At 25.1% G+C, this 24,762-nt stretch overlaps 2 protein-coding genes across 5 annotated transcripts; one reads left to right on the top strand and one right to left on the bottom strand.

Moving 5' to 3' along the window:
* Positions 1-434: 434 nt before the first annotated feature.
* On the bottom strand, positions 435-6,119 carry LOC113556358 (putative fatty acyl-CoA reductase CG8306). Of its 4 annotated transcripts, none has more exons than XM_026961242.1 (9): positions 5,965-6,119; positions 4,753-4,997; positions 4,423-4,677; positions 4,201-4,346; positions 3,607-3,716; positions 1,489-1,687; positions 1,084-1,335; positions 690-947; positions 490-628 (listed from the first exon to the last, which is right to left on the bottom strand). In XM_026961242.1, exons 2-9 carry the CDS (start codon positions 4,945-4,947, stop codon positions 490-492), a joined length of 1,554 nt encoding a protein of 517 aa, XP_026817043.1. In that variant the 5' UTR covers positions 4,948-4,997; positions 5,965-6,119. The 4 variants fall into 4 exon arrangements, with proteins under 4 accessions (XP_026817046.1, XP_026817043.1, XP_026817044.1 ...); XM_026961243.1 differs by lacking the exon at positions 5,965-6,119 and adding an exon at positions 5,160-5,436; XM_026961244.1 differs by lacking the exon at positions 5,965-6,119 and adding an exon at positions 5,137-5,436.
* Positions 6,120-12,579: 6,460 nt separating this feature from the next.
* LOC113557329 (putative RNA polymerase II subunit B1 CTD phosphatase RPAP2 homolog) lies at positions 12,580-16,904 on the top strand. The gene is made up of 6 exons (XM_026962791.1): positions 12,580-12,866; positions 12,926-13,043; positions 13,640-13,804; positions 14,384-14,496; positions 15,837-15,945; positions 16,729-16,904. Exons 1-6 carry the CDS (start codon positions 12,814-12,816, stop codon positions 16,780-16,782), a joined length of 612 nt encoding a protein of 203 aa, XP_026818592.1. The 5' UTR covers positions 12,580-12,813; the 3' UTR covers positions 16,783-16,904.
* The last annotated feature ends 7,858 nt before the right edge of the window (positions 16,905-24,762 follow it).

Below are 24,762 nucleotides of genomic sequence, written 5' to 3' on the forward strand. Positions count from 1 at the left end.
TTTATTTTTTCAATAAAATAGTTAATACATGGATAAATACCATGGAGCCTAACTTAACAGGATACAGACAGATTTCCAATGACTCGCTCTATTAGCAACATCATTAACCAGGACCACTTTTAGATATTTAAAAAAAGTTAGTAGTCAAGTATTTGAACAGGATAAGAATTTTTTTTAAAGTATCTTCTCCATTTATTAAAAATATTTAAATATCTAAACATACTATTAAATATAGCGAAAATATCTTCACTACATATCATTATAATTAAATATAAATAGATGGAAAACATACAACTTGTTCTTATTAAATGTTTATTTTAGTTTAATAATAAAAATAACAAAAAACCCGCTTAAATTTAATACTTCAAGAATACTGAATATAAAAAGAATAATATAATTTAAAAAATTAGTATTATAAAAAATAAATTAATAATATAATACTCAATTCATATTAAAAACTATTAATTACTATTATTTCAATTAGAGAACTTAAAAAAAATATCCAAAAATAATAACTATTAATGCAACCCAAAAATTGGCTAACATTGGTGTACCAGTTATCAATGAAGATAAATACCATATTCCAATCACTATGAATAACTGAAGTCCACGGTTTGCCATATATAATCTGTATAATAAAATGTTAAGTGAAAATAAAATAAAATAAAATATAAAACTTAAGTTCTTACTTGAAGTCTTTCTTTAATGCTATCTTCATTGTTTTTTCATCTTCTCTATGTAAATATGTTCGTACACCCAATGTCAGATTTATAAAAAACGGAGCCCAATTTAAGGATGTAGGATCAATGTAAAATACAGATTTATCATCCACACTCAGTTCTTCTTGTAAACGAAGTGTACGAGCATTATCAAATTTCCATTCGTTAAATATAAACGGTGCAAGTTTACTAAGTGATCGGTTCACATTTTTATGTAATCGTATGAGGCTAATAAATTAACATCAAAATATAACAATTTAAAACTATGAAGTATGTAAGATGAAATGTAAAATAAATTAGACAACTAAATATTCACACATTTAAATTAATATAAAATAGTCTATTAATTATATGATATACTCACATTGGTCTTTTACCAGCTAATTTGGTGACAGAATCTAATATATAAGCTGGAATGAAATGAAAAATAGCTGAAGAAATCCAATACATGAATAAATTGGGCAAAAATTTTATGTTTGGATACCACACAGCACCATAAATGGGATACTTATGTAAAGTAGTTGTTAATATTGATGAAATATCTTTCCAACGGAATGGATTACATGTGCTAGTTGTGCAATGAAATACTGGCGTTTGTCCATCTACAGTTGGTGTACTACAATCAAATAAGATAATAACATATATTAGTGGAAATGAATTTTTTTTTTAAATAAATAATTAAATAATTATTATTATTATTTATTTTATAATTATTATAATTTTGTACAATAAAATATTAAAATATTATATTGTTGTCATGTATAATTACCTCTCTGGCAATTGAGCACTAAACCATGTACCAGCAATAATTGTATTTATTACCACATCTACTGGTATATAATCATATATTAAAGATTGGTTTACTGGTAAACGCCTGACTACACCCTTTAAAGCACCCATTATGAATCCTTGAGGGCCATTTTTTGATATTGTCCAGCCTTCAACAGGTTCTTTCCATGAAGCAACAACTATGAAATAAATTATTTTTATTATTTAAATGAATAATTAGTAAATATTTTATATAGTATAATACACACAATATACTTTAATTAATAATTAGAAATTTTATAATAGTATTAGCTTAAAAGATATTTTACTAAAAATTCCATTTTATATAAACATAACATACTATATTACATCTTGATAAGAAATTATGAAATAATAAGTCATTTTAATTAACATTTAGATCAGGCACCACCAACCTGCAGCCCTCCAAATATATTTCATGGTGTTTAAAATTTCAATTTTATGTGTTAAATTTATATAAATAAAATTTAATCATGACTAGGGCTCGGATTTATATGTAAATACATATTTTTACTGTGACTTGATAAATTAATTTAGGTAAGTGATAAATTCGTTTCAAGAGATTTCCAATGAAATTAACTATATTTTATTTTACATATTTTGCCATAAGTACATGTTTTTACATATTTCTCAATAGTTCCATTTTTTCCTACATATTTTTACAATTTGTTCATTTACGATTTTTTAATAATTATTAATTATATATGATTGTATTTTTCAATACAGACAATATCCCATATTTCCAAAAGTACTAAATAATAACAAAATAATACCAATTATTTAACTTAATCTACGGTAGATATAACTTATTCCTTCAGACAAAGTCAAAATGCAATACTATCCAATGACATCAGTGGAAGCCGAAAGATCATTTAGTTGGTATAAGGCAATTTTACGATCAAATCAAAGATCTTTTTAATTTAAAAATTTAAAAATGGCTGTTGTCATAAATTATAATCAAGATAATTAAGTTTTTTAGCTTTTTTTATTTATATTTTATAATTTGTAACACCTTATTTTTAAAATAATTTTACTATTTAAAATATATTTTGTTTCATTAGAAACTCATATGGATATATTATATAATTAAATATTAATAAATAAATCATATTAATAAAATACATATTTTGATTTTTTTAGCACATATTTTGCTAACGTAAATACATATAAATCCGAGCCCTAATCACGACTATTAATTGTATAACAATATGTTAAAGAAAGTAATGACCTAAAAATATTTTATTCAAGTCTTTCTGAAATAGATTTTAAAGCATTAAAAGTTTTGCTAAAAAAATGATGACTGCTTTCTGTAGGACTTAAATTTGTGAGCAGACATTTTTAATACTTAAATTTCGAAAAAATAAATATTGCTCACGATTAATCGATGAACACTTGAATACTGTTTTAAGGATATCAACATCCAATATAAAAGAAAATATGAACAAATTGAAAAAATTCAACCTCGAAAATTACACTAGAAACTAAACATTTATACACTTTTATGTATTCAAGAATTAATTAATAATTATTTTTAAACTTCAATTTTCTCTACTAATGTATTTAATTAAAAATTAGTTAATAAAGACAACTGCAATGTTAAACTCATAATATGATTGTGTTGCTATGTGTAAATATATTAGTATTATATGTTAAAATTATATTTTTTAATATTTTAATTTTGTAAGCGGCTCTCAATTAAAAACTGGAAAAAATTATGGCCCGTGTAGGTAAAAAGATTATTGAACTCCAATTTAGATCATTGTGTATTAGGTCATAATATAGACAAAGAAAAAATTAACAAAATCTTTATAGTGGTTGACCATCAACATTAATTTGAAAAACAAAAAAAAAAAAATTCAATGAATTTAAAAAAAAAATGTTGAGTTTTTCAAGTGCTTATAGTTAAATTGTGTGAAATTGTGTGAAATTGTCATTCCAAAAATAATTTCAATAAACTTGTGATTTTAAACACAGTTTTATAACTATACAAAATATTAACCCTTAAATCTGAGTAATAACTATAATATAATTTTGTTTGGCTAAATTTTCATATTTGTCCTCATTTTACAATTTTACTTACTCATGCTGGGCCGTACTATACAGGTACGAATAATATTTTTGGCATCATTAACAACATGCTCAGCCAAAGCTTTAGTGAATGTATAAGTATTGATATGATCTCCCAAGATCCTAAACATATAAAAATTAAATATAAGCTGTAAAATAAGTAAAAAAAAAAATAATTTTCTTGAAACAATACTTAGCATAAATAGTTAGTGCACAAGAAAATCACATAATTATAATCCGAAAGATATTCATATTTATGTGAAAAAATAAATATTATAGCCATTATGTATAACTGTATACTCTCTATTCAGAATGAAATCAGACGATTAGTTTTTATCGGCCAGCAGTCAGATGACACTTGTTTGTCAGCCCTACTGAGTTAACTATCTGTATGCCTATGTAGTAAAGCCACGCCAAAGCACATAAGTTGGCCGCCAAGGTCTGATCTCATTTTGAATGGAGTATAAATCATTATAGCTTTTAAATTTTTTCAAAAATCATGATTTGCACTAAGGTGTTAAAAAACTTTAGTTTATGATATACCTGTTAAATATTAAATTTATAATATTTGACTTTAATTTTATAGATTATTAACTTAATTACTAACTTTTCAGCAGTAATGTTGAATTGCTCGTTGTCCATAGTTTGAGCATAATTAATGATATCATTATAGTTTGCTGGTGCATCATAAATTTTTTCCATTGCATAATTTTTATTACTGTTGACATAGGCACTAGACACATGCAATAAACACTACAAAAAAGAAAATCAGTAAAAAATTGTTTTCAATATTATTTATTAGTATTTAATAATAAAATGTTATATTTACTTGAAGGTTTTTCATTTGTTTGCATAGTTCTACTACACGTTTGGTACCTAATAAGTTGATATTCACAGCTGTTTTGAGATCAGTCTCAAAATCTAATGTGGCTGCACAATGCACTACAATATTTACATTGTCACATAACATTTTAGAATCGTCATCAGATAATCCTAAATTTTCCTCAGAAATATCTCCACTGACAGGCTTTATTTTATTAAATAATGCATCAAAACCCTCGGAAGTTCTCATAACATCAAACACCTAATAACATAATAATAAAAAATGTGAAATATACTTAATATAAATAAAAAATTATATTTATCAATTCAATTTTACCGAATTGTGTTTAATAGATTCCCATCTTTCTTGGATGCCTTGTGCTTTCCTTGGACGAAGTAAAATATATATATTCCCAACATCCGGCATGGTTCTGAGTACTTTTTCCATGTAAGAAACTCCGACAAATCCGGAACCACCCGTTAAGAATATATTTTTATTTGCATGAAAAGTTTTAATTGTTTGGTAAGCCATTATGTCAGATAGAAATATTTCTTTTAATCAAATATGAAGTTCAAAATTTACTAGAAAAAAATAATACTGATAATAACATGAATATTTTAAATGTGTAAGTCATTATTAAATTATGTAAAAAATTTAGTTATGATTTCTACGATAATCAGATATAAAACTCTAAATTGATTTAAGTCATTAAGTATGTACCTATATACTGTTAAGCCACTTACAGATGTATAGCACAATATCAATAATTTGACACTGGTATGTCAATGGTAGATGATTGAATAAAAGCCAACAACAATAGACGTTACAATATACTAATACTGAGCAGAACCATTAACAGCATTAACCAAGTAAAATATGACAAAAAAAAAAAAAAGACGAATATTATTATTATGGCTAAAACAACGATAAAAATAAAAACAAAAATAAAACCGGTTTTTACGGTGTAATTTAGGGTCAATAAGATAAAGACAACTCGTATCCGGTATTTCTAGTGTAATAAGAACATCACCGTCGAAACATAAATCGTACTTTCATATGCCTACTGCTATGAGAAAATGCGTGTAGTGTTGGGAGTGGTGGTGGGGCGCTGGAAGAGCGGTATAGGTAAGCCGCGGACTTGGTTTGTAATAATTAGACGGGCAGGCACCCGCTGTCGGCTGTCATTATTATTATGATTATTATCATTTATGGAAGCGAGTTCGGCGCACGAATATTTGTGCAGCATAAAACATCAAAAGCATTGGTAAATTTCAAATAGGTGTAATTGCAATTTGATTTCAACGGGTTCGATTTTACGACATCAAATATATTATTTTGATAACAACTAGTGTTCTACTGTTGTGTACCGAGATTTTTAGTCACTCGGACACGCATACAGTTCTGTAACGCGTAGACCGGTCGAATCCCGGTGGGGGGCATATACACTGTCTTAACTGCGAGCGAACGCCAAATTGAGTGAGATGATATTGTACAAATACATTTGGAGAGTCGAAACAGACGGAAAGGTGTAGTATACAATATACTTACATGGCAGCGGGCTGCGTGCAAAGTAACGAATTTCAAATGCGGAATTGCAAGTTTACTAGTAATATTTAACAAGTAACAAGTAATTCCGTAAGTGTGCCGTATCCGCCGTATACGTACGTCAATTCCTATCAACAATACACTGAGACTGAGTCCGCACTCCGCGATGATAACGCCTATTGCTTATACGATAACAACAACGAAAACGAAATCGATAAGCCACCGCCAAATTTCACCGGAGAAATTAAGTGAAACCCGTGTATGCGCGTCACAGACTTTTATATAATATTATATAGATACAGAAGTCTGTGACGCGCGCGCTGCTCACATAGTCACCTATTTGATCACACATACAACCTAATTTATATTTACGGTGCACCTAACCTATTGGCTATAAGCCGTACCTAATATTAATATAAAATAAACGTTCTTGCGGACTATATACCAATATCCTAGCGAACCAAACTGTCCACTAGCAGTAGGAAATACGTACGGAACTGAACTACATAACAGATGTACTATTAATCGTGTATAATATAATGTATATTATGTACCTGGAGTTTAGACATATTGACATATCGTGTAATGTGTAGCGTGTAGGTAGTGAATAGTGATTAGTAATAATGTCTGATATTTTTATGGTTCAGGACTTATAAGATGTACAGCATGTTAGGCACCCAGGACAGTCTAACTGAATATTCACTGTGTGCTTTTATGTTTCTTTCTTTTTTTGCAATAATTTGTCAATAGGTATTAAAAATATGAAAATTTCCTTTTTACTTGGTTTCAAGGTGTTACCTAATATATATATACTAATAAAAAATGATTAGGTAATTTTAATGCTGATTATTATGACCTCAAATTATCATACTTGCATATAAGTTTCGTAAGTCATAATTATCATTTATTATCATATAACACAGTTTTTCCCAATACGTAGTTAGTAACTAACTACTAGTTACAGCCGCAGCCTTGTAAGTTGTAGTAGATAGGTAGTTGAAGTCATTGAAGATAATATTGGTAAGTAGGTATCTAATAACATTTTATATCACTGGGCACTGGTAACGCCAGTAGAGAATTATAGCCCAGCAGATTCAAAATAGTTTTGATACATTGTTAGATATATATTAATATTATTGTGTTTTTATAGCTAATAATCATTTAAAATATTAAATACCTTAGTCTATACTCTATTCTAGTAGCTACCAATTCTACATTTCTACTTATATAAACATATTGGAAAACACCGCCAACGGTTGTTCCCGTTTTTAGATTTCAGTACTTGGTCAATATTGATTGTTTATCATAATAATCAATTGTTTTACATGGAAATAAACGAATAGTTAACTAAAATTATTTGAAAAGTACGAGTTATTAAATTTGTTTTTCTTGTTTGACGCATTTAAACCTCTACATCTACCTCACTTATACCCAGTGGTGTTCACATAACTCATAAGGTACTTTAGGTACTTATACTTCATATAATACGCAGTTTACTATCGAGATTTTTTTATAAAACCATGGGTAGACAATATACTACGTATATTGTCAAATACTCAAATCTCGATAAATTTGCGAAAAAATAGTTATTGTTTTTGTAAATAGTGATTATTATATTTTTATTTAAAACCGAATAAAATATATTTTTTGAGTACAGAAATTATTTCTGGCTGATGAAAACCGTGTGACGCTTATTGTTTGTCGTCGAATAGAATCAATGGTAACTTAATACATAATTAACTGGCAATACCGATAAAAATTATTAAAATGCATACCTGTCTAATGTTATGGTGACAGAATTATGATACTATTTATACTTCAGAATAGATCAAATCTAATTTTATCACAAAATTATTATTATTTTAAAAATCACATCATATGGTACATTGAAAATCATTTTTTTAGCATCCTAATGTTTTCAATTTAAATTGTTAAATTGTGCTAACACTGAACATATACGCTCAACAAACTTAATGGCTTATACCTTATAATTACTATTTCTCACCGTGCCTCAATGCATTAAATTCTATAGGAAGGTCATAGGTACCTACCGTTCTACTACGTTGACTTAAATGTGTACATTATTTTGATTATGATAAGATTATATTAATTATGATTCACTTATATAACCCAAAAAAAATTTAATAAAATAATTTATTCTCAAATACAAATAATTATTTCATAACGATTTAGATACCTACTCATACCGCGTGTCTAGGTACGTTAATACGTTATTATAATTAAATTAGCCATTAGGTAATGCATATATATAACTATAAATTAATAACTCATACTAGTCAGGACAATAATTATACCTAATCTATTGTTTACTTACTTCTCAGTCATCAATTAAATGATACTCAATTTTTTTAAATGCGAGGACAGATAAATTATTTGTTAAATAAATACAGGTGTTAAAATTAAATATTTCTAAAATAATATTCAAAACATGTGGAAACTGGATTTTGCTGTTTTATGTAGTTACTATAAATTTTGATTTTATTTTTATATTATATTATTTTACACATAAGTGTTTAATACTTAGATTCTACACATGGATACAAGTATATGTATATAAGACCTAATAATAATACTAACAGTCTTGTTATGAAATACTTTTCAAATGTATTTAGAATACGTATTTAAATACTTGGTGTTATTTGTATTTAAAAATTTTAAATACATCATTACAATAAATACCTTTTTTTTTTAGTTAAATAAATTTTACATTGAAATATTTATTTTTATTAATAACTAATATATAATAAATTAACATTATTTGCAAATAGATAGGTATTTAAACTTATTTATAAACGTTTAAATTAATAAATATAATACATTAATAGGTACAAGTTATTAGATTATTACTTATTCAGTATTTCTCGCAAGGCCGTAACTGAAAAAAAATTTCGGGGTGGTCCAATACTTTTTAAATATTGGTAATTGGAATTTGGAGTAAAAACTAGTATGAAAAAAAGTATTTAGTATTCTAGAGTAAAAATACAAATTAAAAATAATTTTGAGTATTTCAAAAATACATTAGTCGAAAACTATTTAAATACAAGTAGGTATTCGAATACTTAACTAGACTGAATACTAAAGGGTATCAAGAATGATTTTTCATGATGGGGCGAAGTTGAAGTTCAACAAAGAAGTTTGGGGCTAGTAAAAACTAAGAAGTAATGAATACGTTAGATATATTGTACATATCATATATATAAAGTAATAAATATACTGAAAAAATGTATATCTTATATAGGTACAGTGTTTGGAAAAAAGTTATCAACAGAAAACTGTGTGTTTGTGTCAGTGGCCCCAAGTTTCCAAGTGTGTCGTAACTAGATTACTTGAGGCCCTGTGTAGCCGTATTATACATTTTTTTAAGACCCTATAATATAGTATGAGGCCTGTGGCCCTTGTGCGGTGTACATCACTTTGTACACCCGGTTTTTACGGCACTATCCATATAAAAATGTATAATTTCGCAACATGATTTGAAATGAACTTCGACGCCACTGGTCTGTGTCTATTATAATTTATAAGTATAATAGATACAGGTACTATGTATTTTGTTTTTTTTTTGCTCAAAAAATTATCATCAATTGAATATTCATAGACACTTGACATTATTACAAAATGTTCGATATATTTTACTATATTTGAGATATTATATATTTTCAAATATTTTGTTTTTTTTTTAATTATTCAAAAGGATGTCATACTCAGCCCACATATATTGTCTCCATCTTACTAATATAAAAATATGAAATATGTGTATAGATTCATCAGTTTTAGTTTTGTGTTGTTACTTGTTAATTTAAATATTAGAGTGAATTGACTTATTATTAAACTTAAAAGTAAGAATATTATCTGTGTTCTTTCATTGAATTTTTACAATATTTTAATTTTTAATCAAGTTAAGAGTACCTATGTAAAATATTACAATTTAATAATGCTAAATAATGTTTTTGTGTCTCTTAAATGATATCGATTCTGTTATCACACTCACACAGCCAATAGCCTGTACTTTCTACTAAATTATACGTATCTTGTATATATTTACTTATTGTAGGTACCTACTAACTACTAACTACATTTTATTATTCGGATATAAGTTAAATAACTAATGAAAACTTATTAAAATACGTCATGAAGTTTACTTTAAAATGAATTTTCAACCTTTTTTGATTTGATTAATTCTTTCAAAATTGAATTTTAGTATGTTGATAAGTAATATTGTATACATAAAATTAACTTAAAAATGTAAAATGTTATTTTTAAATAAAGTTCATGATAAATTAAAATTTAATTTTAAAAATAGTTCCAAGTTAGTCGATACAATTGACAAAAGATTAATACGTCATTAGGACAATAAAAAAACAAAATAAATATAATATCTATTGGCTATTTGTTTTGTGGGCGACTATGCTGAGAAGTCTTAAACTCTTAACTGCACCTTTTCTTTTACATTACAGCCATACACTAATAACCACTTGGTACTTACTACTTACTACACAAACATTCAAACAGTACACATGCACTTATGTACTAAGAAAATTATCTACATTGATCTTGGCTCCGCTACTTGCTGTATGACTGCTGGAGTGTTTCTTTCGTTAATGAAGAATATTAGAGTATGTTACTGCTGTAATTATGTATTAAATTGTAATTCAATAATTATATTGTTTTTGAACGTAAATTGGTTTAAATAAATCATTATTACCTATACATTTAAATATACTATGTCGTTAAAACTTCAAATTTCACACAAACTTATAAAAAAATTATTATGATATTTCGTTAATTTAATTTTTTCAATTTCCAGTTATTACGAAGAATATATTATAACATTTTCAAACAATAGATGACAAAAAATTACAAATGATATGAATTTTAAACTACAAAATAATTTTGCAATTTTTCGTGCTTATAAAAATAATTATGTATACATGTATTCGGTATTTTTTATTTGCTGTAAGAATAACTTATGACTTATGAGGAACCTTGTATTACATTTTCAAGGATTTTTACTTATAAACAAAAATTTTAGAATGAATAAATAAAAAATAATTTCCATTATCTTTAGCTTATTATAAAAAAGAACTAAAATATTTCGAAAATTAATTTATAATATCTAGTATTGAATTATTGAAATCTCAACGGTTATTCATTTTTAAACTACAATAAAAAAGTAAAATTGATTTTATTGGAAACTTGTGTTACTCAATTATTTTTGTTTTTTTCTTGATTATAATTTTTTCTATTGTTAAACATATACACAAAAAACAATGCACAACCATTATATAACCAATACATTAAGATTTATTTTTTATTATTTTCACATATTTTTAGAATTCGAGACAGAAAAAATGTATCCAGAAATGTAATTTAAAATATCGATTGAAAATGTAATAATATTACCGATGTTTTTGAATAGAGTGCCAAAATAGTACATTCTGAAAAATCATATATTGTTATTTTTTTTATAAATATTTATTTAGGGTTAATGGTTAATTACGATGCATGACAACGATGACAATAAATGGTGACTTAAATTATTTAAACTTTCTAAAATATATATATTAAAAAAAAAAAAATATTGTGACATTAGATATCTACCATATTATTATGTATTACAAATAAATTGACAATTCAGAAATAAAAATATGACAACATGAGTATATTATAAATAGTATATAGACTGTTTAATATATTATATTAATGTTTTCCTTTATAATTTAGATTCTGATCGAAACGATCCATAAGTTTATGCTATAGGGCTTATGCAATAATAATGTGTTTTTATGCATGATTAGAATTTAGGACTTTTTATAGAAAATAGAAAAAAATGTTTAGAGGGTGTTTCCTAAATTTGATTATAGCAAATTGGATTTAGTTATTCAAAAAAGTCAAAATAAAAAATGCACACTATTTTTAAAAATAATTGGGAAAACAAAAATAAATATTTGACCAAACTGATTTGTTTTTTGTTGTAGGTAATGAAAAAATGAATAGATATCCGAATAGACTTAAAATGTCCAAAATATTTACAGCCGAGTCGCGATAACTCGAAGATAATGGGAGATAAAACTTTGCTTCAAAATATGTATAATTAATTTATATTTGTTTTATAAAAAAAAAATTCAAGTTGTCAAGTTTTTCGAGTTATAGAGGTTCGAATTGTCTTTACTGTATTAGTTTTTTAATAAATATGGAATTGTTTTAAAAATATTTTAGTTATTTTTGTACAATTTTTTTACCTAGTACCTACTTATATAGAGTGTGACTATTTTCAATTTAAGTATATATCATTTTTGATTTTATCTAAAACAGTTTAAAATTTAACACAAGTTACAAGGTTCGTCATAAATTCTTCTTATTGCAATTAAAAAAATGATTACTTTAAAATCATATGTATTTTTTATGAACATTTGCAGTTCAAATATAGACGAGTAGACATTGGTTATTAAAACGTATACTAACGATATTATGACAACTAATTAGTAATTTTTTACAATATAATTCATTTTATATTGTTATCTTTTTGATTATATGGACTTATCAAATAATAATAACATGATATTTTATCTTTATTTATTGTTCTTCGCCACAGATTTCTATACTTTTGATAACGGTTGTACAACTGTGTTTTTTATATTAAACCTTCTCAAATATATCTGTATATAATATATACTATATTTCTGAGTATAGTGTATATTATTCATATAAGCATCGAATGTTCAAAAACATTAGTAAGCATAGAAGTGAAGAATACAAAATAAAATAATTTGTGTTGATAACGGACTGTTTGTAAGTGGTGATAACGCGCTGTATCGCTACACCTTTTTCAATATGGATAAATTCAAAAAACCAAATATTACAAATTCAAAAAAGAAAAGGGTGCAGTAAGTTTGTTAAAACTAATTTAAATGATTTATTATTCTATATTTTATTATGTTTTTAGGTCATCAAAAAAATTACTTGAAACTTTAAAAATAAAAAAGGAATGCGAGAAAAAAGCATTGGATATTGTAGTTGAACTAATCGATGGTGGATTGGAAGAACATATCTTGTTAAATAAGGTAAAATTATAATATTATATAGAATTGATGATTAATTAATGTTGTACCTAATGTTTGTAAAAGTTATTTTATATAAGTAATCTAATCTCAATTTAAAATAAAACATACGACACCCTTTCTTAATCATGATGATTACTATGTTTTTACTAAGTATCGGTAATATTTAATTCCAATATTTATTTTTTATAAGGATAAATTTTTGTTGAATAAACTATAATTACGTCATATTTACTAACAAAAAACGCGCAAAGTTTTAAATATTACATGTAAAAGAGTATTATCTTTCTTATTATTTTTTTTTTTTTAACTATGGCATTTTTTCAACAGGGCAGTACAAGTATTGTGATTAATCTTTATTCACAATTTCAAGTTTAATGATATCTAATGTTGTATGGTTTATTAAAATAAATGAAAACAATATTGTTAACAAATTTGTGATACTTAGTAAAACTTCTAATTTTTGTATTTCATATAATTGCATATTTTTTAACTAAATACTTCATAGATATAGTATGTACTTATGTATATTATATTGATATAACAATTTAAATTAATTGAGCTTAAATATATATTTGCTTATTATTTTATTTTTCTAGTTGTATTCAATTAATGCTTGTCACTATGAAGATGTAGTAGAGGAAAGATTTATTTTAAAACAATGTGGATATGTTATGTGTGATAAAACGTTGACGAACATACCAAATCAAAAGTATAAAATATCATTAGCCCTTACAAAGGTGTTTGACATCACAGAAAGGAAGGTATTTATATAATATTAATTAATGTTAAATTTTAATAGTTGCTTTATTTTATTATTATTATTGTTTGTTATTTTCATGTTTCTGACAAACGAACACTTGTAATTTTCAAAATTTTTCTGTTTAACCTTTGTTTAATGTACTTTGTAGTTACATTAGTTAATTTTTAGTATCTACAATTAGTTAAGTATTAAATGGAGTTTAAATATAATAAAATAATTAAACTTATACTAAAATTTATACTAATGTGTAGTTATTGTATTAATTGTAGAATTAATATGTATACTATAATACAATGATATATGTTATAGGATATTTAAAAATAAGTTATCAGTTTTTTTTTCTTATTGAATATATTTCATCACATTTTAAATTTTATGATGGAATTAACTTTGTGCTTGAATATATTGATTTAAGTAATAATTGTGACACAGGAATAACCAATAATATTGTTTTGTAATGTGTACTTGTATTTTCATTTGATTAATGGTGTTGAAACTGTTGAAAAATCTATGTATTCCTTGATTAACTAAAAATTATTAAAATAAGTTTACTATAAGTAATAATTTTTGTTTATTTTAGAAGTTTTGCTCCAATATATGCTATAAAAGTTCAAAATATTTGCAAAAACAACTATTAACTACACCACTGTGGCTACGTGATAAAGATACAGTACCAACATTTAAATTGTTGAAGTATGTAAACATTCAATATTATTGTGGTTTAAACAGGCAAAGTACATGGATATAATATCTGTGGTATTGTGGTCACTGCAATAGTAGTTTTATCGGGTTGTACACAAAATAAATTATAACAATATTATAACAGTTAGTAAAAAATCAAGTTTTTTGTTAAAATGTATGATTTGAATAAGGAAGTAAAAAATAGGTCTACAGAATTAATATATCGCTTGATTCGATTAATTGGTAAATTAGATGTTATATTATCACGACAAAAATAAAAAATACTTTATTTTCTAAAGTGAAAAGAAAGTACTAAAAAAGTGAGCCAAAAAATAATCATTGTGGTACATTTTTCAATTTGCATAACATAAAATAAGACCTAAATGTTACGTTGAGCATCATTAAGGTTAAACATTTTAATGTAAGATTTCAAGCATAAATCCATTTTTATAATAAGATGATATTTGCTGAGTTTATTTTTCTATTATTGTTATAAGTAGGGAACGGATTTTATTTTAAATAAATATTTTTATATCATTTTAATATTGGAAAGTTTTTGACATATGTGTACGTTTCATTTAATTTTGAATAAGCTGATGCTAAGTTTTTTTTAAATATTTTACAAATAAATATTCGTAATCTGTATTATTGTAGAATTTCCTGGAGAAATTGTAGTTTTTACCAATTCTATATGGAAAAAAAAACCCCGGGATTTAACGCCATAATATTGATAAGGGATATACTATTAAACAAAACGTCAAAAAAACAATTTAGAAATAGAATACAATCCAAAAGAATTAACGTTTATGAAATGCACTTATCACTTTTGTTGATATGGAGAGGTCATTTAGCCGTTATAAAGCAATACTAAGATCAAAAGGCTGTAATTTCAAATTTGAAAATCTTAAATTATAAGTTGTTTTTAACCTCATTTCTAACTGTTTCCCCCACAAAGATTATTTGGATGATTTAGAATTGACATTTTTTATTTTTTTATTTTTTATTAAGTATAGTCTATTCTATTTCAAATTTAAATATTTCAATATTATAAATAAATATTTATGAAGAGTAATAAACAAATATATATTTAAATATTTTTGATTTTGTACTAAATTAAAATCCGTTCCCTAGTTATAAGAATAGCATAAATGAGCTTTAAGAATTGTAAGAATCTCTACAATTTTTATATCATTTTTGATTTCTATAATTTAATAGTCTGGTGGTTAAAGGAACAATATGGAAATCTAAAATGAACTTAGATGCAAAAGAACACCAAGTGCTTGTAAATTAGGAAATCACAAATATATACAATTACAAATTATAATAATAAATATAAAAACTATTTTTTGTAGAATATGTACGGAAAAGGAAACTACATCAGACTCAATACTTGATGGGTACACACAATTATCAACACCAACAACTACTGTTTCTTCACCAATTTTCACAAATGATACCAAGGTAATTAAAACAAAATGTTTATTGATTTAAAAAATTATTCCTATTTTATTATACTTGGATTAAGTTTTTGATATTATAATATGATGTATTATTTTTATTTTTGTAATTTCTAAATAACTAAATTCTTAATTATTTTCTACAAATACTTAAATAAATTAACAATAAAATAAAATACAGTTAATGAAAAATCATAGTGCGTTTAAAGTATTTCATTAAAAAGTGATTAAGTTATTTTAAAGTCAGAATAATATTTTTGTGTGGTATACATTTTTGGTTTTTTTAATTAAAATATTCAATTCTATTTTGATCTTGATTTAAAAATAAACAAAATGTATAGAAATCAATACATTTTAGAAAAATGCAATCAAATATTAAATATGCTTTTAGAAAACAATATAGTCATATCATATTTTAAAATTTGTATTAAATATATTATTTGATATTGATATGGCCATAGGTGGAATTAGATATTTTCATTAAACTGGGTCACTCATGGGAGTCATTTTGCACCTATCATATATAAGGTGGAGGGCGATAGGGAATACCAATGTTTTTTTTATTACAATACAAATGTATAAAATAAGTAATTTATTGTATTACATTTAAAATAATATGTTCTTAGCAAATATATACATTAATACGAAGCCAATTAGCCTGAGCCTGGGCTTTGGCCCAGTTGGCCCAGGCCGTAATTCTGCCCAGAGTTATGGACATATGTATAGTGTTAATAATTTATTTATAATAAAATATAATTAATTATTATTATTATAATATTATTTACAGACTGAAATTGAAGAACAATTTAAAAATGTATTAACGTTGAAAACGAATAATTGAAAATAAATTAATAGAGAGAATATCAAGAAGATACTACCTATCAGAAATTTATAATTAAAAAATATTAAAATAATAATTTTTTATAATCTATATTTTTTGAACATACATTGTAAAATTATTAAGTCTGCATTTTCATAAATAAATTTAGTTATAAATAATTTTGTAATTGTATTATCAACTTGGTAAGTTTAAAAATGAAAAATAAATGTATTTGTGGATCCATTTAATTTAACACAATTTATTTCAAAAAATACTAAGAATTTTGTTTTACATAATTGTAAATTGTTACATAACAATATTTTTTTGGAATAAATTGTATTTTTTCTATTTTTTAAATATAAACAATATTTATGTTTTTACTGTTTTGAATGACAACATATATTTTATATGTCATATTCCAACATAAACTATTATTTGGAATCTTTGATCAATAAAAATAAAATGTTCAGAGTAGTAGATCAACATTTTGCAGAGTATACAATTTTACCACTATGTCATTCGATTATAGACTCTAGTTCACTCATCTAAACTTTAAATACTTATAACTCACAAATTACTTGTTCTACTATTTGTGTACAAAAATATTAAAAATATTCTATTTTAAAGTAAGAAATTCAAAATACATGATTTTAAAAATAATTAAGATAAAAGTTGCATCGAAACAAATTACAATTATTGAATGAAAATATTTTCATTGAGTTAATATATCATCCAGTATAGACAGTGTAGTATGTATAACAAATTATGTTAAAAATATATTTTAGTCATAAGTTTTTTTTTTATATAATAAGTTTAAAATATAATGGTCCAGTTATTCAAAATTAAAATTTTCATATATGATTATCAATGGATCAATAGATGGCCTAAATGTATTAAACAATTAAAAAATATGCACTTTACAAAAAAAAAAATGATAATGTAAAGGAGTGTAACTTGATCCTGGTATTTGTTATCCACCTTTGGCACTTTGGAGTGGTCAGAATAAAAGTTGATTGCCATGTTTGAGTGTCTAGCAGTTAGTTATTATCTAATATAAAACTTATTAAAACTTTGTGCCGTCACTTGCCTGGTGCTTTTTTTATTTAAAAAAAAAAAATAATAAAAATGGTAATCACTCAGTTGTCCTACAGTAATCAGTTATCACCTGGTGGCTGGTGTAAATCGATACCCACTAGGAAATCCATCTACAGTGAATTGAATACATGTCCCGTCGCATGCCCAGTGCTCTTTTGAATTCGAAAATAATAAATGCATATAGAAAATGGTAATTGAGTGTCTAGTTATTAGTTCTGGACTGATGTAAATCGATATCTGGCTAAGCAATCTACCTACGGGGGATTGTCATACCTCCTGACGCCAAAAGTCTGGTGCTGTAATGTAGGTGAATAAGTTAACTAAAAGGTTTACACGCAACTAAATCTTCCAGGTAGGCAATCTGACTGCATTGGATCGCGGACTATGTGTGCACAATAAGTGAAACCACAAATTCACAACTATGTAGAAACTTATTTCAAAACGTTTTACGGGAAACTAGAACCCCGAACTACGTCGGTTCGCGGACTATGTGAGCGCATACCTAGTTTAAATTGTATAGGGAATAATGTAATATGAAAAAACGTGAAATTTACTTTGTTATTATATAAAAATACAAACAATATATGCGGGAGTAAATTTAAATATGTCCAGTGCAATTTTATACATAAAAATGTTAAAGTCTAATATCCTGTTTGAGTGTTAAGTAATCAGTACACACCGGTGAAAATCAATACTCGATAGTGAAATTTGCCTACAACAAAAAAATTTAAAACAATTATAAATTGTGCAAATTATGCTCTTTAAAGCGTATTAACTAGTATAATGTATAAGCTATTAATAGTTGTATTAAATTAATGGAAAAATATGTTTGTTTTAACTTACCTTATAAGTTATAACTTATAAGTAATATTTAACGTTAAATGACTGATACAAAGCAAAATTCCATTAAATTTGCATCAATATAACAAAATGAGGTTTTAAATTAAAACAGTATAAAATATGAAATATGCAACATATAAATTTATCTTAGTGTTATAAAGATTACACAATAAGTTTCCATTCTACCCTGTTGCTTTTACTGAGAAAAACATTTAGTTTTTACAAATGCATAAATATTGGTTCTTAACTCTTAAGTGATAATATTAGTGGCGACAGTTGCATTACAGTAAGGTGGCACGATTGGCAAAAAGTCCTGGGATCATTATTTGTATACAAGTGACCAATTACATTGAAAATATAATTAAAACAACTAATAATACTATTGAAAAATAGTTATCTACTATTTCATTTTTATATAAAAATTGTTTTCTTATTGTAATTCATTGTAATTATAATAATCCGAAGTTGTGTTTTTCACTGTTATAATTATCATTCTATAATACTATAATAGTACTTAAGGATAAAATACTGAAAATGCCTAGTCTGTGATTAATATTAATAATTGGAGTGGCTTAGTACCTATGTTAACCTATAACTTTAAATTGGACAAGAAATAACTTAGAAAGTGAAATTTGTGAAAATAATTATTAATGTATTGATACGACAAAAGCTAGAAAGAAACAATTTTAAAAATATTTCACAATAGCTTATAATAAATATATAATGTATGACATAATATATAAATCACTAGCTTTCTACGCGTACTTTGTTGTCCATTAAAACGAAACCTCTTAAGTGGTTCAAATATTATTCAAATTGTAATTTAGGTAATACTGCCATTCAATGACAACTAAATGTTCTTTTTATACCTTTATAGCTGTCCTTGTGCACTTTATAAAAAAAGAATTTTTCTTAAAAATTTAATTCAATATTCTTTGTTAGTATTAATTTTATTCTTAAACCAATAAATCTAAAAAATACAAAAGCACAATTATTATTTTTATCGATATTTCAAATTCAGATATGGATGAAAATAGATATTTAAATACGTCGAAAAACTATTTAAAATCATTTTGTTGTAATTTAAAAAAATACATGGGGCCTTGAAAATTGTATGTTTATTACAAACAATGACATTTTCAAAACGTTTTGATTGCATCATGAAAAATTAAATAATTTAAATAATTTAATGGATAAATAACATTTAATGGACCAATCATGGGCCATTAGATTATGTAAAAGGGACCACTAGCTCACTTTTGATTCATTAAATATTTAAATGTTTAGAGATGTTCATGTAACATTAAGAGTAACATAGGCTGACAGACAGCCTTTGCTCATAATTGTTTTTGCATCTAATAATTTATCATTGATTTAAAATTAAATACAAAACACCTTTTTTTACTAAATTCAAAGTAAACAAAATACATTTGTTTTATCTATTTATTATAATTATTATAATATAACTGTATTTAATACTAGGTATAACAAAAATGTACATATTGATATTTTGTACAATAGTTATTAACTTTATTTAAAAATTTAACAATGTTGAAGAAATAAAATATGACGTTTATTGCGAGCCACACTGAAACCCGTTCGCTAGCCGTACGAACACGCGGACCACATGTTTGATACAATGATACCACTGTGGCACTATTGTATTAAATAATTCGCAGTTTTTTTCAAAACTAGAAAATATATTGAAAATCAGAGAAATTGATGAAATTAAAATGTTAAAACGTCAATATTTTCAGAAAAAAAACTCTAAAAAATGGCTATCTTCAATTTTTTTTTAAATAATTAAATGAAAAAAAAATATTTTTTAACTTTTTTACCAAAACATAAAAATAAATTAAAACATGAAATATTTGTAGTTCTTGTCCCTGTGAATCTTATTAAAAAACCAGAATTATGATATCTCCATTATTTCAGGATATACCGCAATGGGTAAATCCTCGCGGGACACTGTATATTACGGCAAATTGTGATTTATGGCGAAATAGGAACAGTAGAGATAACGGTAATCAATGTTTCAATTAAACAATCATATTTATGGCAATGATCAATGGACGAATGGTACTCTAATACTTAGGATTTATAAATAATGATATTCTAATCTTAAATTTAATATAGCAAAATTAATTATCAAATTGGTATTTCACCAAAACTACGTTAGCAAATTTTATTACACTTAATTTAATAAAAATGAAAAATTTTAACATAATTCTATATTAATTAATACAAAGATTTATATATGTTTTTACTATTTTTATATAATCCAAGTGTATTTTAAATTATGCTTCAAAATACTTACAAAATATGTTTTAATACTCAAAATAGTTATATATATATAATATATTATATTATAATAATTGTACTTCATAGTTATTTTTGTAATACCTGCATATAGTCCAGCATTTGTTATTATTAATTTATTGACTGTAGTTTATAGTTTTATAACTACTTCTTTTTTAGATATAAAAATGTATAAAAAGAATAATTATTAATTGTGTCGTAGAATAATGTCTATGGTTATATTATTAAAGATGTTGAATTTTGAATATATATTATAGGTATGTATACATTTTAAAAATGCTGCGACTTGGATTATTTTAATGTATTGAGTATCGAATATCTAAGTAAAATTTAAGTATACAACAATAATATATTAAATAAACAATATTTACCTTTCCATTTTTATACAGACTTAGAATTGTCTGTAGTAATAACTATTAAGTATTGCAAGTCTACAAATAAGTTAAAAATATTGTTCTGATTTTTATATTAGTATTGTATTATTGCATATATCCTATAGTTTTAATTAATAATTAATGTAATTAATGTACCAGTAAAAATTTAAAAGATAGCTGTGAATACTAATCTGTTAATCTGTGTTGACAGAAAATGAGTCATTGGTTGACGGTTCCGTCGATCTTAAATAATGTTCTTTATTAATTTGGATGGTTATAGTTACCTAAAGCGAGTGCTTTGTTTTTTGTATAAATACTAGTTTTTAAACTCTTTGGAGAATTAATGGATTGAAAAATGTTGTATGGCCAATATTGGAATTATAAATCATCGCGTTGAGCTTAAACTGAAAAACGTCACAACTATTAGTAGTTCACATAGTAGTAGCCGATTATTCTGCCCATAATAATGACAGGGAATTCGATTTCGATATTAAAATAATAGTGGAATATATTTTCTATTTTGTAAGCCATAAACTGTAAAAAGGTTTGCAAAACTTTTGAATTTTTTTATTTATTTATTATCAAAAAGAGTAATTTTACAATTTATACATTAATGTTTGGGCAATAAGTAATTTTTATAACAGTTTAAAATAATGGGGAATTATATAATGGTAAGGTACCTACTCAGTAGTACCACCCGAAAAATCAATTTTTGAAAGTTCTATCAATAAAAATTGTTTCAACAACATTGCTTAAAAATGTAAGTAACTTTTAGTAGAAAAAATAATAAAATATTCGAATCTTTATCATTATTCATTTACCAACAAAAAGTTTGATTTGTTGCAGGTAATTTGGTAATTAGACGTTCATGCATAATGCATATTTTATGAACTGATGGCTTAATATTTCGTTTTCTTCATCGTGGTTATGCTCAATTACTTTTTTGACTATATAATTATCAGAGTTTAATTGAATATAAGATTCATAGAGATTTATATATAGATTTATTATATCTGAGTTTTCTTAAAACAACACCACTGTTGAATATTATTTTTTAAGTACTTTTATGAAATTAGAATTTGTACCCATTAATAAATTGAGTTATTTTTCGTTGTACATGGTTTTCACTTTTCATTCACTTGCCATAATCAAAGTTAAAAACTTGGTTTAAAAAAATGTAATACACGTAAGGTAGTGAATCGTTAACACTGCACTGCGATAATAATTATCTGTCTATAGTCTACATAACGTAACATTAAAGAAAATTATTAAAGTTTAAATATAATCGTTTCTACTAAATCTTGATAATACTTTATCTTTAAACATTTTAAATATCACAGGTAATTGGGATGCAAATTAAACGTGCTCAAGAAAAACCTGATTCGCAATCCATTTCCTAACTTACGGAGACAATCATTTTATATATAAAGTCATTATAATAAATATTGAGTATTAATATTTGTACAAATTTACATGTATGTATACCTTAAATTTTTAAATGAAAAATAAATAATAATAATAATAATAATACAAAACAAATATTACGTAGGACCTATCATTAAATTATTTAAATTCACATTTAATTATTTAACCTAAATTGTACATTGCCCTACTATGTATCTTATTATAAGATGCTTTCGATATTTTCTATACAGCAGAGCGATTTCCTCAGGTGTTTTAGTTTCAATGATCATACTTTGATAAGATGCATGATAGGTAGTAGGTACTATTTATAATATGATTAGTATAACTGTGATTCATATGAATACATTTTGTTCGGTGTTTTGGCTTACAAGTTATAACTGGTTTATATATCAGTCAATAAAAACAAATTTTTCGAACCAGAACTGGTTAACCATATTGAGTCTATTTCCAGTATCTTAAGTATGAGATTTTTTTTCCACTAAATGTCATCATTAAAATGTTATAAAACTATAATTACATCCAGAAATAATTTTCATTATTGCTGTGGTTTCATTTTTTTTATGATATCTCATAAGTATCAAATAAGTGAATTTAATGAGTAATAACAATAAATTATAAAGTAATAAGTATAAAAAGTATTAGTTTATTATAAAGGACAATAATACTTAGTGTTTGTTTTGACACATAAATACATTATATTGTAATATTCATACATAATATTATACATGTTATAGATGTTCTGATGTTCATGTTAAATACATTTTACTGTAATTATGTTCTTTTAACATTGCGCATATTCCTCATCATTATTCTTGTTACTAGCCCGTATTGTACGATGAATACAATTATATTTTTGTATACACCTGCCTACCACATTCGTGGCCTATTATTATTATATTGATAGTTTTTAATTAGCATAAACATAGTAATTATAAATTTTACAATTTAAATAAGATTATAATAATGACAGTATATATATTTTTACTTATAAGTTAATATTAATCAGTAATTATTTTACTTAAAACATTTTAAAGACATTTTTGCCCTTATGCGATGTTTATAGTTGTTGATGGATTTTAGGGAAATATTAAGTTCAAGCCGGAGATATATTTGTCTTTGGTTTGTACTCTTAATTGTTTTTATATTGTTATAAGTTATAACAATGTATAAATCGAAAAAATACTAAAAATACTAAAAATGCACACAAAATACATATTAAAGCGAGCGAGGACATGAATGTATTTTGGGTTATATAGTTTACGACATTTTAATTAGTTTTATAATTACTTGTTATTAACTAAAACCACACCAAATTTAAGTGTCACTATTATATTATTTTAATTTTTAATCAAATTGAATTTATGCAGCTTTTGTGAAAATTGATTTTAATAAAACATGTATTCCGTAAGTATATACATTTCGAACAAATCAATTGAAATGATGTAATATTTTGTTATTTTTTTTTCCAAAAACAAAATTAAATTTCTACATAATATAGGGTTTTCCTTCAAATAATCATAGAAATGCACACTACTAGTATTGGATTTTTCACTGTTCTATCAATAAATATTAGTGGAAAACAGTATTAGTCGATTTTGATCGAGTAGATGTAGGTTATCTGCGAGGTACATATACCGTCAATCGCATTATGTTTTTCGCAACAATAATAATAAATTTTAAAATGATATCGTGATAATTCACGTCTTGTATGTAATGTACAATGTACATTTGTTATAAAATATGTAATAATATTATCATAGAATATTGGGCACGCGCGTGTCGGCGGCGACGGTTGTCGTGTCTCTACGCTCCGCACGGCGCCGGCGCCCCACGCAGATAAAAGCTACCCCCGTCGACAGCCAGCCCACCTGCCGCCAGCCCGACGGACGCAGTCGCCTCGTCCACACCCGTCGCCACGGCCGCCGCAAGCGCCACCTCGCTAAGTCCT

Source organism: Rhopalosiphum maidis, chromosome 3 (assembly GCF_003676215.2).
Source record: "Rhopalosiphum maidis isolate BTI-1 chromosome 3, ASM367621v3, whole genome shotgun sequence".
Classification (NCBI taxonomy): Eukaryota; Metazoa; Arthropoda; class Insecta; order Hemiptera; family Aphididae; genus Rhopalosiphum; species Rhopalosiphum maidis.

Coding starts and splice junctions, on each gene's coding strand:
- LOC113557329 (XM_026962791.1), top strand. CDS start 12,814: ATGGATAAATTCAAAAAACCAAATATTACAAATTCAAAAAAGAAAAGG. Junction 13,805..14,383: donor TTGACATCACAGAAAGGAAG/GTATTTATATAA, acceptor TGTTTATTTTAG/AAGTTTTGCTCCAATATATG. Junction 14,497..15,836: donor CCAACATTTAAATTGTTGAA/GTATGTAAACAT, acceptor TATTTTTTGTAG/AATATGTACGGAAAAGGAAA.
- LOC113556358 (XM_026961245.1), bottom strand. CDS start 4,947: ATGGCTTACCAAACAATTAAAACTTTTCATGCAAATAAAAATATATTC. Junction 4,347..4,422: donor AACAAATGAAAAACCTTCAA/GTAAATATAACA, acceptor TCTTTTTTGTAG/TGTTTATTGCATGTGTCTAG. Junction 629..689: donor GCATTAAAGAAAGACTTCAA/GTAAGAACTTAA, acceptor TTTATTATACAG/ATTATATATGGCAAACCGTG.